Consider the following 16896-nt stretch of genomic DNA (forward strand, 5'->3'; position numbering starts at 1 on the left):
TAGCTCTGCAGTCAGACTTGCATGTCTGTTGGCTTGGGTTATGTTTGACTTTGTTCTCTCTGGGGGCTTCTGCACTCTTGCTTTGCTGTGCTGTAGAGTTATCCCAGATGCAGAACCAGCCCTCACTCTCACTCTTGTTCTGTTTTTTGGTGTAATGTCTAGCTTTATTTGCAGCTCCTACAGCAGACTGCCTCCTCTGGGAACCTCAACACCCTGAGCAGCCTCCACCCAATGGGAGGTAAGTGCTTCCCTGCTGCAGAGGAGCACCAGTGCACAGGTCAGCAGACAGCTTCCTCAGTCTGAGAGATGGGTACCATTTGTGTCAAAATGTTACTGCTCGTGACATAAGTCTCAGGACTCAGCTTTCTTGATTCTATCATGTGACCCTGTTGTTGGTCAATGCCACTTAGCTCTTTAGTTGTGTGGTATCTTTTAAGTTCCTGTTGGGGAAGGAAAATGGCAAAGAAAACTTAGGGACCATTCAGGCTTAGGCCATTCAGATGCAGAAAAAACCTATATAGTAAAGTTAGTTTCTATGACTTACCCAAAGCTACTAGAACCAGGGAGTTTTTGTGTTTCTGAATTCATGCTGTTGTTGCTGTTAAGGTTTATGGAAAATGTAAGTAACAGATACATGGTTTATAGCAAAATGAAGCTCTAAAGACAGTCAGGAGCCAGGGGCTATCAAATGAGTCTGAAGAGGCAGAATGTGAGGAGTTCTACAGTAGCCTGTGCCTGTACCCTGCCCAGTGGGGTGTAGTTAGGCATTGCATTGAGAAAGGGGAGCACGGGCTGGTGAGATGGCTCAGTGGGTAAGAGCACCCGACTGCTCTTCCGAAGGTCCAGAGTTCAAATCCCAGCAACCACATGGTGGCTCACAACCATCTGTAACGAGATCTAGCGCCCTCTTCTGCAGTGACTGAAGACAGCTACAGTGTACTTAGATATAATAAATAAATAAATCTTGAAAATAAAGAACGTCTTAAAAAAAAAAAAAAAAAAGAGAAAGGGGAGCATGTTTGGTGAGCTGCATTTTACATTTTGGAGTTTTGATAGTAATTGGTTTTGCCTTACTTTCTCTATTGATAGCCTGTCCTCTAGTAAAATGCTTTACAAAATGTACAACATAATTCAAATTTGTTCTTATTCTGTGTTTTCTAGGTTTTGCTTAAAATTCTTTCCCTCACATTTTTCTGATAATTAATTTACTGTTACAATGGCAGTGTTTATTCTTCATTCCTTCTCCTAATACTGTTCTTTCCTGTTATTCCCATGGAGCCTTCTAGATCTCCTCCCTGCTTCTTTCCCCTCCAATGCACCTATCTGTGTGTAAGAAGACCTTACTTTACTGTAGCTTGTAGATGTTCCCTTGGGCTCCTTCCCCTTGGTAGATCACAGGTATTCTCATTCAGTTTTGCCCACCTCTGTATTAGTGCTCATTTGGAGTTCTGTTATATTGAACTAGCAAGCTGTTCTCTAAGGAAGTGGCTTTAAATTTCTTCCTCCCTGCCGGGGATAGATCCCAAGGCCTCATGCATCATTAGCATGAGCTATACCACTGAATTAGAACCCTAGTATTTTAAAGTTTCATACTAAATGATAGTGTGTTCTTATATAGTTAGTTCCTCTTTGTCTGGGACCAGTTTCCAGTCATTGCTGGAATAAATGATGGGCATCTAATCTGCTGGCTGATGCATCTTTTTGGATATTACAGGGTTAAATGCAATGCAGCTACAGAATTTGGCTGCACTAGCTGCTGCAGCTAGTGCAGCTCAGAACACACCAAGTGGTACCAATGCTCTCACTACATCCAGCAGTCCCCTCAGCGTACTCACCAGTTCAGGTAAGGGATGATAGGGAATGTTGTGTACCTTGGACACATCCTCTCTTTGAAGGCAGAGTCAAGGGCAGGGGCAGTCCATCTTGGAAAGAAATTAACACATACCAGGTAGGTTGTATTATGAACAACAGATTCAGAGGTCATGGTCAGGCTGTCTTCTGTCTCTCTTTGTTTTTTGAGACAGGTCTCTATTTATGTGAGTCCTGGCTGTCTTGGACTTGCTGTTTGGAACAGGCTGGCCTTGAACTCAAAAAAGATCCTTATTCTGCCTCCTGAATGCTGGGTTTAAAGATTTTGTTGATCATGCCCTTTTTAGATTTGTTTTTGTTTTTTCATTAAATTTTTTAAAATTATTTATTGAGACAGGAGAGATGGTTCAGTGATTAATAGCATGTACTAGTCTTTCAGCAGATCTGGGCTTGGTTCCCAGTACCCACAGGAGGTAACTCACAGCTAGCTATAACTCCAGAGAATTCGACTTCCTTTTCTAACCTTTATGTCCACATATACATACCTTTACATAGGTGCACATACATATAGTTTAAATGATTGTGTGTGCGTGCGCACACGCGTGCGCAAATACCATGTAACAGTCAGAGGACTACTTGCGGTAGTTAATTCTTCTCACCTCGTGGTCCCAGGAATGGAGCTCAGGCCCATAGGGTTAGTAACCAAGCATCATTACCTGCTGAACCACCCTCAGTAGTCATTTTATTATTTGAAATCTCATCATTTTTAGTTTGTTGTAACCATCATTTGTGCCTGACTTAGAAGGACAATTATCAGAATTCAGTGATTGCAAAATCCCTTTTGTAAATAGAAAAGCCGATGGGATCATTCTTGTGCTTTGGTTCCTGTTGGCAAGAGAAGGCAAGTGATGATTTAACTCCTGAATTTCTAATAGCAGGGTCTTCACCGAGCTCCAGCAGCAGTAATTCTGTCAACCCCATAGCCTCACTTGGAGCCCTGCAAACATTGGCCGGAGCAACAGCTGGCCTCAACGTTGGCTCATTGGCAGGTAATGGGCAAGCCCTGGTTGTCATCAGACTACTTTTATAAGCTACCCCAGTATAGATGTACCAGTAGAATAATTGCCTTGCTTGCCCAAGAAAAATTAGAATAATCATGGGATTGTAAGGTAAATCCAGACTCTGCTGCTTAGCTAGCTGTAACCTTGGACCATTGTTCTAATACTCATTTTCTCAGCTGCAAAGCAGAAGTAAAAGAATACTTTGAAGGGTACTTGGTTAAATGAGGCCAGGTGGTGGTGACACACGCCTTTAATTCCAGTCCCTAGGTGGGAAAGGGAGGTGGACCTCTGAGTTCAAGACTGCCATGGAGAAACCCTGTCTTGAAAAACCAAAACAAGCAAACAAAATACCCCCTGCCCCCAGAATGAAGTGTGAAACCAGCAACTGGAGAGATGGTTCTTCTGTTGAGGCCTCCTTCTACTTTTCCAGAGGTCCTGGGTTTGAGTCCCAGCACACACATCCTGGTTCACAGCTCTCTGTAACTTCACTCCTAGGGTAGTGGACGCCTTCTTTTGGCCTCCATGGGTGTGGCATGAATGTTATACACAGATGTACATACAGGCAAAATACCCATACAAAATTTTAAAATACAAAAACAGCTTTTACAAAGATAATGTTAAACGAGGACATAGAGCCCAGTGGTAGTAATCCTAGCGCTGGGAAGATGGAGGCAGGCAGATTTCCCAAAACTAGCCTGGTCTACAGTGAGTTCCAGGACAGCCAGGGCTACACAGAGAAACAAAACAAAAAACCAGAGTGGGTGGAGGGTGTGAGTAAGTAAAGATGGAAAATGGACCTAGCCATTGGTGAGTGGTATCAGGCCTACCATGTGCTAGAAAACAGTAATGAAGAGAGTAGTGATGAGATGTGGGAATTTGTAATATTCACGTAGCATTAAGGTCTGAAATAGGACTAGTCAGATGAATAGTCTAACTCAATGGGTAGTTAAAGGGGAAATAAAGTCAAATTTGGTGAGGAGAGGTCCATTTCTTAGTAACTTCAGTGTATTTGTCTTTAGTATCAGATGAATCTTTCTAGTGTATTAATCTTGCTCTTCCTCCAAGGGATGGCTGCTTTGAATGGTGGTCTGGGCAGCAGTGGCCTTTCCAATGGCACTGGGAGTACCATGGAAGCCCTCACCCAGGCGTATTCTGGTATCCAGCAATATGCTGCTGCAGCCCTCCCCACTCTGTACAACCAGAATTTATTGACACAGCAGAGTATTGGTGCTGCTGGAAGCCAGAAGGAAGGTAAGTGCACCAGAATTAGAAGTCAAGGTCTGGGGCAAGGGAATTAGGTAGACTAACCTTTCCCAACCAAGGCTAAGAACCAACTGAGAAAGACTATGAAGTACAGTGCTTTTTGCCATTTTGTGAGAAGAGTGTTTGGGTGAATCAGAACTATATAGATCCTCTAAGGATGAAGCTTATTTTTTAAATTAAGAAACAAATAGGCATTGGAATTGATCTGGTCATTTGACAAGGATCTTCTTTTGTTAGGGAGTTTTTGGTCATGAATCTACCAGAGGATTGTCTAAATATTCCTCTTAGGTATATTATTTGACATTTTTCTCTTTGACTAATGATGTATGTCCTAAATGAGATACTGAGATGTGATGGGATCAAGTGAGATAGCTGCTAGGTTTGATAGAGTGAGAAGTACATGAATAGAAGTGGAGTTAATATCTTTTGATAAAAATGGAATTACTATTAAGAAAGACTTCATTGACAGTTCCTGCTAGCACCTTAGTGTTTAGGTTTGACTAACTGGGTTTTTATAACCACGATTTGATAAGGTGTCACACTACTGTAAGAAAAACAAGTAGCTTTTTTGGCTTTAGTGTGTGAACCAGTATTAAATAGAGACCCAGAGGATGTGAGGAAGCAAACCAAGTGTGTGTATAGGAGAAGAGTAATAGAGTGCAGAAATGGCAGGTGCATGGACCTGGATGCCATAATGGGCCATGTGTTTGACGACAACTAGGAGACATAAGTGGCTGGAGAATGGCTGGATTTATTATCATCTTAGTCACTCTTCATTAGAAAATCACAATGTAAGTAAAGACAATATATTTTCCTATGAGTTCAGTGTTAATCATGAGCACTTTTGTGTGTGTGTAGTTTTTTTTGTGGTTTTTCAAGACAGGGTTTCTTTGTAGCAGCCCTGGCTATCCTGGACTTGAATTGTAGACCAGGCTGACCTCGAACTCACCCCTTCAGAGTACTGGAATTAAAGGTGTGCACCGCCATGCCCAGTTTCATGGGCACTTTTTAAAAATGTCTTTTTTTTTTTTTTTAACTTAGATGTAGTTTGAGTATGGTTAAATTCAGAACTTGCCTATTTTGGTATAAAGCTCTGAGCTGATACAGTGTTGAAGCACCCTCCAAAATGAGAGCCGCTCATTAGAAGCTCTCTAGCAACCCATTGTCATTCGCCACTCCATCCCTGCCTCAGTACTCGTGGCACTCCCAGTTATTTGTCATCCTTTAGTGCCGGGGCAGAGTGTTGAAAACTTATTTTTTATTGTTGTTTACTTGCTTTTGTTTGGAAGGCAGGTCTCACTATGTAGCCCAGGCAGACTTGAATTGAAGTCCTCCTCTTTTAGACTCCTGAAGAATAGAATTACAGACTGAAGCTTGTTTTGACTATGTAGCCCATTCCTCCTCCTTTTTCTTATTCTCTTGTGGCCTCTGTTTGGTTTTACTACGTACATACTTGCAGATCTGTCTTCTTTCCAATCCCTGTATACTCTCTCTGGCAAGGTATGGGCCTTTAACATCCTTCCATGAGCCAGGCATAGAATGGCCCACAATTTTAATCCCAGCATTTAGAATGCAGAGGCCACTGGGTCTCTGTGACTTTGAGCCTGGTCTACATAGTGAGTAGGATATCAAGAGCTTATAATGGGACACCACACACACACACACTTTAATTCTTTAATTTCAGCACTTGGGAGGCAGAGGCAGGTACTTGTTTCGGGAAAAAAAATTCCTTCCAAGAGATGATACATGGCTACATGCAAGGGAAGAAATCTACTTTTAGAATTACTGCCATCTAGAGAATCTGTTTAATTCTCCCTCAGAGAATAAATGTATTAAGATTTTGTTAAAAAAAAGTGGGAGTGGGTGGGTAGGGGAGTTGGGGGGAGAGTATGGGGGGCTTTTGGGATAGCATTGGAAATGTAAATGAGGAAAATACCTAATAAAAATATTAAAATAAAAAAGACTCTGCCTTCTCCGGCAGCCATCTTTCCAAAAAAAAAAAAAAAAAAGATTTTGTTAGTGTTAGTATAGATGGGAATGAGAGACCATTGGCCTTGGTGATGAGCATACTTAACACTGATACTCTTCCAATCAATGAATATTTGAAGGTCCAGAAGGAGCCAACCTGTTCATCTATCACCTGCCCCAGGAGTTTGGAGACCAGGACTTACTGCAGATGTTTATGCCCTTTGGGAATGTCGTGTCGGCCAAGGTTTTCATAGACAAGCAGACAAACCTGAGCAAGTGCTTTGGTATGTTGACCTCTCTTCTGGTGTAAGAATGGGATTAAGTATTTTGCCACTGAGAGAGAAAGAAAGTGGCTGCTGACAAATTGAGAAAAATCTGAGTTTGAGTTTGACCTTAGCAGATCATATGACCTCTTTCTGAGCTTTAGTTTTATCTGTAGTAGAGGTAGTGATTTCTGCTCACAGTATTGGTCCAGAGGAACTAGTGTATAGAAATGGCTTTGCAAGGGGAGAAAGAATACTGGTAAATGTCAGGCAGTAGCTTTGAGAACCTGATTGTAGTTTCATGTGGTTGTCATTGCCAGAATTGTCGTTCATGCTGAGAACAAATAAGATACGAACAAGGACTGAACTCCTTGCTTTGTTAGGTTCCTCACCTAGGTTTCTGCTTGAACACACAGGTTTTGTAAGTTATGACAATCCTGTCTCAGCTCAAGCTGCCATCCAGTCCATGAACGGCTTTCAAATTGGAATGAAGAGGCTTAAAGTGCAGCTCAAACGTTCGAAGAATGATAGTAAGCCCTACTGAGTGCTCCCCTCTGAGACTGGAGTGAGAAGATCTTCTGGTAAGTGGGGGAGGAGCACCCTTAATCATTCGAAGCCCTAAGGCTGTGTGTTAACAGCCCTGGACCCTGATCCCTGCCACTCTCGCAGGCACAGCTTGCCCTGAAGACTCAGCTACTGCCTTCTGTGGGAGTGTCGCTTCGTACAGAGGACAAGTTTGTGCTTTGGTTTCCAGTGTTTTACTTTGGAGTTTAGGTGCCATATCCTGAGGGGTTTTGTTTTGTTTTGTTTTGTTTTGTTTCTTTTTCCCTTTATTTAAAGTTTGCTGTGTTTGTAACCAGTTTGTTGAGAAGGACCAACACCAGTCCACCTTGAGGAAGAGGGAAATGGGTTTAAAAGATAATTAGAACATGCCCCAAACCATGGAAAGAGAGGGCTGAGCAGAACAGAAAGTTGATCCCCGAAGTCTCTCTCCCTGTGTGGAAAGAGTGAGAACTAAGTCTAATGAGGTACGGGGTGGGTGAGTGGGTGAGGTGTCTTAGCTTCTAGACCCCTTAGAACTGGCTGCTTTCTGTGGAAATGCTGAATTTATGCCACCTATTTTTCTAATTTTTGTCCTGGATTTCTGCCCTTCTTTCCTAAAAGGGGGTAAGCAAGTCTCATGAAATAATGCACTTTTCAGTTAGCCTGAAATATGCAAATAGGAGGGAGATACCCATGACTAGGCAGCCCAGCCCGACATTCGTGTTATATTGATTGCCCTGCCTGGTTGGTGGCTGTTTAGGGGAAGCAGCCAGAGAGGTCATTTTCATTAATTTTAACATGAAGTTAGAATGTACCCATTTCCAGTAGTCTCTTTTGTAGAAAGTATATGGAAGTTCATAACACCAAGGAATGTTGCCTCCTTCTCTGGCCACAGTTTTCTCATGAGGGGACATAAGACACTCTTAACAGCATCTCTAGCCAACAAGGGTGCAGTTCATGGGCAGAGCAGTCAAGAAGCCATCTGATTAAGGGAAGAGAGACCTGCTTCTTGGTGTGCCTGAATCAAGGTCACTTCAAGCCACTTTGCTATATTTGAGCAGAGCCTAGTATTCAAGAAGGTTCAGAAGTGCATTTCTGATTCCTTAATGAAGGTACTCCAAAAGCTGTGTTCCCATAAGGTCTGGCAGGCCTCTCCTCTAGCCCCATTTTCTGTCCTTGAAGACAGAAGAAAGTATAGGACGTTTACAGGCTCCATATGGATTTAGTGTTCATTTACCTCAGTATTAACCCATGTTCATTTTGTCATCATGCTTACAGTAAGCTCCCTGCTGCCTTTCATGGGTCTTAACTCCAGCCTTTGCCAGTGTCCCACATAGCCTCTGGGCTCTCCTGCTCTAAGAGAAGCTGTGGGAATGTGCATCTGAGCAGAGGTAGCCCTATAAATATATGATTAGTAGTCACAGCCAGGGCCTGGGTTCCTGGGTCATTGGAAGCTTAAACCTCATAAGTTACAAGTCTTGACTCCTAGCAGCAGAGATTAGAAGGGGCTAACCTGCTTTAAGTCAGATAGGGACTCTCCTTGTCATGCTGTCCCTGTGGATAACAAACAGGGATTGACCATCTTGCTGTTGTACAGGAAGTTGTTAGTGGTGTGTTATCCCATTGATGCTGGGACAGCTGTTCTCTTATAGTGATAAGTTGAGTCTGTTGTCCTCTTAAACATGAAACATACACTTCTTAAGCTGAACCACGTAAACTTGAATTCTGTGCACTGGGAGAAAAGTGTCCTGTGTTTCAAGATAAAACTGTTCTAAAGGCTTCCAGGGTATTGATGGAATTTTTTAAAATAATGCAAAAAAAATAAAAAATAAAAAACTTTAAAAGGAAAAAAAAGAAAAAAATGCTAGGTTGGGCAGGCACTGCTCAGAATCCCAACCGGCCGGAACCAAGAATGTTGTTTCTATTTTTATAGAAGTTTTATACAGCTCCGGGGTGGAGAATATTTATTACCTAAATTATATCTCTGGAAAAGGCCAGGATTTTGTAGAATCCAGAATGTGATTGTTGTACACACAGGGTGCTGTGTATGATTGAAACTACTGACTTTCTGTGACCGTTTGCAGCCCAGGTAACCTGTCCAAGGGGAAGGCTAACATTAATGCTGTGAATTGGCAGAGGCGAGAGCTGTGCTCCACAGGGAGCTGCCAGTGCTGTGCTCCCTAACCTTCTGTTCTGCCTTCCTCCTCGGCCAGAACATCACGTTCTCCCTGCTCCTCTGGTTCCCTCTAGCTCTCCCATTTCATTGTCCACAGATTTGTCCTGTGCTCCAGGACCAAATGAAACTTTCCTAATGATATTAGAAGCAAAGGAGTGACCCCACCTTTGGAACAGACCCCAAACTTCATACCTACTTGTGATTTCTAAAAGGAGCACTTGCCCCAGCAGAGCCATGGTCAGCCATGGCTGGCTCAGTTAGCCAGCTAGCCAGCTGGGGAGACCATGTACTTCCATTATCCCGTTTGCCCAGTGCATTAGCACAGCACTAGCACTGTCCTCGAGCACAGTTCCCTCCCCAGGCCAAAGATGGTTTTGTTGAAGAAGCTGCTCCCCTATAAGTCTTGATGTGAAAGGGCTCAGCTTAGAGTGGAGACTGAAGTGACGTCTTAAGCAGTCCATTTCTGTTGTGTGGAGGTTTCACTTACAGTGTTTTCTGCTGTAGTTTTGTTTCGTGGATTATATCATGCCATTGATTTGCCTTCAGTGCAGCCCAACCACTATCTCCTGGGTTCCACAAGAGTGCCCAGGGCGTATGTGGAACCTTAGGGCTTGGATTTCTGGGAACAAGGGTGGGCCATCCTAGGATTGAGCAAGAAACTCTGGCCCTCTATCTACCCTAAGTAGTCTCCCTCCCACTCTAGTTAGCATCTTTTGTTGCTGAGACCCTGCTTGCCCAGAGACTGTCTTCATGTGTTAGGTGCTTTGCAGGAAATCCAAGCCTTAGGTTCCCCTCTGTCTCTGGCAGTTGGATGTTCTCTTGGTGTCCTTCATGTCCTTTTGAACTTTCCCCTGTGTCCATTGTTAGCATGTGCAAAAGTTCTTGTCATTTCCCACCCCTGCCCTTCCCCGTCTCCTCATTTCAGGGCTGCATACAGTGAGTGTCCTGTTCTCTCTCTCTGTTTGGATGTATTGCTCTGTGTAACTCAGTGGATCTCCCTCTTTCTGGTTTGTTTTTTTTTCTAGATTCCTGCCGTTTGTTCATCGTTGTGCCTAAAGCATGTCGATGTGGCGTCAAGTACATCGTCCAAATCCCTGTCTCTTCAGCTTCTCTGATGCTTGAACTCTCACCTTTGACCTTGTGTTGACCTTTGATGCTGATGTGTATTTTATTATGTTTGTTTCTTTCTTTGTTTTTTCTTTTTTCTTTCTTTTTTTTTTTTCCCTTTTGTGCTGCCAAATTGGTTTTGCTAGAACGACTGCTGAAGGGAAAATATTTAAACTTGCATTTGAATATAAAAAAAAATCTATTTTTCTAGAACTTCATAAGATAACCACTTGATTTTGTGATTCCAATTCTTTGTAACTGTCTCAGAGCAGCCCTACTAGCACATGCCGTGTGGTGTTTGTATCCTTGTGAACACACAGCCAGTCCGCTTCCAGGCTTTGTTCCTCTGTGTGCTTAGTTTTAAAGACAACTTTGAAATAAACAATGAAATAAAAGATGTCACTAAAATCTTTGAGGCTCCTGAACACATTTTGCTGACATAGTTTTGGGGCTTGAGGAGACCGCATGTTGTTATTAATTTTTGTTTTTCTGAGTTCTCAACTGCAGAAAAATGTCTGAAATACACCCTTACCCCCATTCCCTTTTCACTGAATGCTGAGGTTTGGGCCCCAGCTAGCCTTTTTTCTTTTCCTTTTGTGGTTCTTCCTGAAGCAGCCCTGCAGGGAAGCCCTAGGGTCCCTCTTCCCCTCCCCTCCCCTCGGCTCAGCCAGCTCACACCCGTGCTTCTTCCTACAGTCTCCACAGCAAAATGTGATGCTTTCAACTTTTTTGGGTTTTGTATTCTTTTGCCTTTTTGTTTTGAATTTTTCCTTTCCTACTAAGATTATGCCCAGAAAAAACAAGTTGTGCATGTTTCCTGCTGTTTCTTCACACCTTCGTATGTATCACCTTCACCTCTCTGTTTTCTATAGTTTGTGCAAAAACTGACTGATTTAAAGGGGTTTCAAAGAAGATGTTTTAAATTGTTATGGGGTTGATTTTTTTTCTCAAGATTGTATCGTTTTATTTTGAAGTGGCAACTTTCTCCTCTATTGCCCTTAGAGTGTTTGCCTGTGCACTTAGACTGTCACTCTTTGTGGTGGCCTCCAGGTCTCAGTGGGGGATCCAGGAGGCTGGCTGCTCTGCTCAGGGAGTACAGGGGGCCAGAGGCAGAAGCAGAACCAAAGGTGGCTGTGGGTAGGCAGGATGCTTAGGGCATCAAGGCTAGATCACGGAGGGAGGGAGGGCAGGCGGGCAGTACTTCTGATTACCCAGAGGAGGCCATCGGTGCACTGAGTGGCAATATACCTGCCTGCCTGCGCTTTCCCTAGGTGACAAGCACAATAAATACTACAGTCTTCACACTGTTTACAGCTCTGGGCACCAACCACCCCGCACTGGCTCTTCACTATGGCTCTGCTCTTACTTAGCTAATAGAGTTGGGGTAAGGGCAAGAAACTGTTTTTAAATTGGGTGAAGAGCCAGATAGCTACTGTTCCCGGGTGCCAGGCCAGCCAGTTCTTTGGTTTCCTAAGGGAAACTTACCCTCTTCTCTTGTAGCACCATCCAGCCTCAGGGTCTTGGGGACTTGGAAGAATGTGAATAGAGGAGGAGAGGCTAGAGGAAATGAGTAGACAGGGATGGATCTGTGAAGAGCAGAGGCTGCAGGGAGGATTTTTGACAGATCCCACTGAGACTTAAGCACTGGTGGGAGGGAAAGTGGAAGCAAGGTTGTCCAGGAAAGGGTGGCAAGGTGCAGCAAAGGATGGGGGTGGGGAGAGAAGCACGGTCTGGCATCATCCACTCTCTGCCTGGTGTTGAAGGAACTCCAGCACAGTTTCTGCTCTGGGACCCCTACAGGTTGCCCAATATATTATGCTTGAGGCCACCTTACTAGGAAGAAATGGCAGCCAAGTGGGGGACTTAAGTATGCTGCTTAAGGTCCTGGAAGGGGTGGTAGGATGCCAGCGCCTAGCATGAGAGAGCCTGCTGTGTGCCCACAGTCTGACTGCACAGAGCGCCTCTGTCGGCAGGAGGTGCTGCGGTCCCCTTCCTGTGTACTGAGAAGCTGGGCTTGCCAATATAGTTTGCTTTCGATTCCAAGAGGAGCTCTGGGAAAACCTGTGGATAAAACCAAATGCCAAATGTTGGACATTGTTTCCTTTTCCTTTTCTCTCTGATTGTTTTAATTGTTCCGTAGTGGTTTTAATGGATTTGAGACCCTGGAGCGGCAGCTGCCTTTCTGATTTCCAGCTGCTTTTTGTGAATAATTTAAAAAGAAAAAAAAAAGAAACTTTACATTTTGGAGACAAACCTGTGTGAGTTTTTTATTGGTACAAACGTTGTATTTAACACTAGGGGTTTTGTACAGTTTTTTGCCTTTTCTACTAGAAAACAATGTAAAGTGATTTCACAATGTGAAGAGAAAAAAATTGCCACTATGACCAAACGCACAGTCTGTTCTGCAGCAACAACGGGATTCAATCAACTCAAAGTCGTGATTCAGCCGTAGAAATGCTTTTCTTGACCTTGTTTGAGCTTTCCTTTTTTCCTGTTTGATTTATAAAAGATGTCTTTTGTGTGTGAACTTGTGTTGTACTCTGTAGAAAATTATGGATTTTGCTTTAATGGTTTTTAAAAAAAAAAAAGGGCAAGAAGAGCCCGTGTCGCTTTTCTTACCTAATCACAGTTTGTGTAGTGGATTAAAAAAAGAAAAAGTTGTTAAAAGTTTGGAGCAAGGGAGTATGTGTTTAAAAGGACTCTCCTTCCTTTTTGTGTGTGTTTCCTTTTGTCCCAATGGGGAACCTAAATCTGTTTTAATTGCACAGACACACAGACAAAAAGTCATTTTGTATCTGCCAAGTGTGGTACCTTCCTTTGTTTATTTGCTATTAAACTGTTTGAGAAGAACTGTTTGTCTTCTGCGTTGTCAATTGCCCGGGAAAGGGGGGGAGGGGAGGGGATGGGATGGGATGGGATGGGATGGGATGGGATGGGATGGGATGGGATGGGATGGGATGGGATGGGATGTGGGTGACTTCCATGCTGACAGAACCTATTGATAATTCAGCTGAAGTCACACAGAGCTCCCGAAGGAAAAGACAGTTTCTCTCTGGAATGCTAGTTGTGTGACATGTCTGCATTCTACAAAGTAACCATAATATGGAAACACCTTGAAACACTTTGGTAGCTTTAATTTGTCCTCCCTCTTCCATTACAGCTGATGGCCTGTGTGAATCCTAGATCATGGCCTTCTCTTCAAGCCTTTAGTCTTCAGCCCCAAAAGTAGTTAGACCTTTAAGGTGCCTTAAGTTAATTCTTCAGGTATTCTAGATCATTCTCTAATGGAGCCTCCTGCCTAGGACTGCCTTTGAACTTCTGGGAGCTTGCAGTTCAGCTACTTGTGTCTAAAGAGGCAGAGACTCTGGCCGAGCAACAGCCCTGTCTCTGTCCAGTCCTTCACTACAGCTACCACCCTCCATGGAGACTCCTGGTACTGGGTGGTCCAGTCTTCACAGAGGTGAAGCCGCCTCTCTGGGCGCTAGAGCTGACTTGTGGGTGGAGCCCCTCTATTTGGGGTGGACCTGGTGGGTAGTGTAACTCAGGTATTTCCTGGACACTGTCCATTTGATAATCACATGAGGAATAACAGAGCTCTTGTCAACCACACTTGCCTTTAATTACTGTTTTTTAGGTCTCCATTTCTGCTCTTACCCCCTGCCCCCCCTCAAAACAGAATCCTGCCATGTAATCCCAGCTGACCTTACAGTCTCAGGAGCCTTTCTGCCTCAGCCTCCCTGATGCTGAAATGACTATCATGCACTTCCATGCCTGGTTTTAAGTGTGTTTAAAATCAGAAGTCTGGGACAGGGGATGTAGCTCAATGGTAGAATGCTTACTTGGGGTATGTGAGGCCCTGGGTTTGATCCCCAACACTGCAGAAATAGAAGCAGAACTTTATAGGAATCTGCAAATATTCACCCTAACTAATGTCCATTGGAATATTTGCTGCAGTAAATTGTTGTGGGAAACGTGAGGCTCGGTCTACATTCTGTCTTTACATCATTCCTAGACAGGACTGCTTGCCCACCTCCCCAGCTACATACTGACAAGTCAGTTGAACAGCAGCTGTGTTGCTGCTAGAATATGGGGGCACTCAGAATTAGATTGAACCGTCCAGATCCCAGGCCCTTGTCTCTTAACCACCGGAGACAAATGTCTCAAAAGCAGACACTAGTGTGTTCGTTACCCAGCTTTTCATAGGCAGTTGCAGTGACCCCAGGCTTCAGTGAGGAGAGACTCAGCAGGGCCTTGTGGCTCTCATACCGTGCACCTAATGCCCAGAGGTGACTGCTGATCACTACTGCTCCTGCAGAAGTGCCACCACCTGTGGGAGCCAAGGCTCCTCTGCAGCATTTCTCTGTAATTCCGCTATCCAGTCTTGTTTAATGTTTATTTTTGAGACAGAGTCTCTCACTACATAGCCCTAGCCGGCATAGAACTCATGTAGATCAAGTTGACTTTCAACTCAAAGTGCCGAGGTTTAAGGTGTGAGCTACCTCATCTGCCCTTAATGTTTTTTATTTATGTATATTCATATAAAATGTGCTGTCTTAACTGTCCTTATACAAATAGTAGCACTTACGTACAATCAGTGTTTGTGCCACCATTGCACTTAAATGACTTTGGTTGGTTGGTTTGTTTTTCGAGACAGGGTTTCTCTGTGTAGCTCTGGCTGTCCTGGAACTCACTTTGTAGACCAGGCTGGCCTCGAACTCAGAAATCTGCCTGCCTCTGCCTCCCCAGTGCTGGGATTAAAGGCGTGTACCACCACACCTGGCTTAAATGACTTTTTTAAATTTTGGTTTTTTGAGACAAGCTTGTCTGAGAAAAATAAAAGTGCTAATAATGTAAAATGTCTATTGAGCATCCTCCATGGGTTCTGTATTTCATACTTTGAAGAAATGGTATGGTCTGAGCCTTCTGTGGACTCTTCCCAGAAGTTAGTTATGTTAATGGTGGTTTCCTGTTGACTATGCCTTCTTTCTCCCCCTCCTCCCCTCTCTGTTTTTGTTTGTTTGTTTGTTTGTTTGTTTGTTTTTTGAAATAAGAGTCCTAAGTAGCCCAGGCTAGCCTCAAACTAGCTTGATCTTCCTGCCTCAGCTTCCTAAATCCTGGGAGTATGGGCTTGAGTCACCATGTCTGGCTCACATTTGATTCTCTTTGACTCAAATGCATGGCAGTGTATGCTTTAATCCTAGCACTGAGAGGCAAGTGGATCAATGATTTAGAGGCCAGCCTGCTCTACATTGTGGACTCCTGTCCAGCCAAGGTTACATAGTAAGACCCTGAGTGAGTGAGTAAGTAAATAAATAAATAAATAAATAAATAAATAAATAAATAAATAAATAAATAAGAAAAATTAAGAAAAGGCTAGAAAGCTGGTTGATTCTGTGGGTTAAGAGTGTGGATTGGGGGCTGTCAAGATGGCTCACTGGTTAAGAGCAGTGACTGCTCTTCTGAAGATCCCGAGTTCAAATCCCAGCAACCACATGGTGGCTCACAACCATCCATAACAAAATCTGATGCCTTCTTCTGGAGTATCTGAGGACAGCTACAGTGTACTTACATATAATAAATAAATAAATCTTTTTTTTAAAAAAAAATGTGGATTGATGGCGGCCAGTGGTGGCGCACGCCTTTAATCCCAGCACTTGGGAGGCAGAGACAGGCAGATTTCTGAGTTCGAGGACAGCCAGGGCTACACAGAGAAACCCTGTCTCGAAAAAAAAACAAACAAAAAAGAAGAGTGTGGATTGTTGTTGCAGAGGACCCCTGAGTTTGGCTCCCAGTACCCAATTGGGGCTGCTCACACCTTGTAACTCCAACTGCTGGAGCTCTTCTGGTCTCTGGGCATCTGCACTAAGTGTACTTAGCCACATGCAGTGACACAGACATAATTAAATCTTTCCCATAAGGAGGGTAGGGGACTAAAGAGATGGCTCAGCGGTTAAGAGCACTGACTGCTCTTCCCATATGGTGGCTCACAACCATCTGTAACGGGATCTGATGCCCTCATCTAGTATGTCTGAAGACAGCAACAGTGTACTCATACTTTTGTTTTTTTGTTTTTCGAGACAGGGTTTCTCTGTGTAGCCCTGGCTGTCCTGGAACTCACTTGGTAGACCAGGCTGGCCTCAAACTTAGAAATCCTCCTGCCTCTGCCTCCCAAGTGCTGGGATTAAAGGCGTGTGCCACCACACCGGGCTATTTTTTTTTAAAGGCAGGGTAGTAGAGCTGCTCTCTTAGTCATTCATTACCTTGGGATTGGGATTCTACATTTCTGAGACATATAAATTAAATGGTAGAATGAACATCTTTCAGTTTAATGGCATACCTAAAAGCTATTGCTTTTCTTTCTCGAATTTTATAATTTGAAATCTGATTTTGTCTCTGTAATACAGATGGTAACTTAAAAACAGTTTGCATTGCCTTATGAAACACTTCTGTGATGGCCCACTACCTTCAGTGCTTGTTTGTCATCTGTCTGCTGTGACTTTCTTGGTCAGCACATGGGTGTCCTATCACATGCTACGTTCATCTAAGGAGCCTGGTCTCTGATTGAGAAAAAGCCAACAGGAAGGAAAACCAGGTTTTCCCTTCACCTCTGGGAATGTCACTCTGATAGCAGCATTTCCCTTGGGAGAGTTTGAGACTTTGTGACTTTCAAGCACTGATTCCTCCTTCTGGAATCTTCTCCATCCCC

The 16896-nt window shown here is 43.6% G+C and overlaps 1 protein-coding gene across 22 annotated transcripts in view; it reads left to right on the forward strand.

Moving 5' to 3' along the window:
* The window catches only part of Celf1 (CUGBP, Elav-like family member 1), a 79239-nt gene extending 66199 nt beyond the window's left edge, over window positions 1–13040 (forward strand). For 4 of the 22 annotated variants that reach the window (XM_030247102.1, XM_030247123.1, XM_017315295.1 and 1 more), the window contains 7 exons: window positions 163–238; window positions 1715–1843; window positions 2745–2858; window positions 3936–4121; window positions 6242–6385; window positions 6781–6945; window positions 7034–13040. In XM_030247102.1, the coding sequence (XP_030102962.1) occupies window positions 163–238; window positions 1715–1843; window positions 2745–2858; window positions 3936–4121; window positions 6242–6385; window positions 6781–6908 (777 nt within the window). In that variant the 3' untranslated portion in view covers window positions 6909–6945; window positions 7034–13040. The remainder of the gene's footprint in view (window positions 1–162; window positions 239–1714; window positions 1844–2744; window positions 2859–3935; window positions 4122–6241; window positions 6386–6780; window positions 6946–7033) is intronic. The other 18 variants (XM_006498669.2, NM_001244891.1, NM_001244903.1 and 15 more) reach the window with 11 other exon arrangements.
* The last annotated feature ends 3856 nt before the right edge of the window (window positions 13041–16896 follow it).

The sequence above is a fragment of the Mus musculus genome, chromosome 2, assembly GCF_000001635.26.
Source record: "Mus musculus strain C57BL/6J chromosome 2, GRCm38.p6 C57BL/6J".
Classification (NCBI taxonomy): Eukaryota; Metazoa; Chordata; class Mammalia; order Rodentia; family Muridae; genus Mus; species Mus musculus.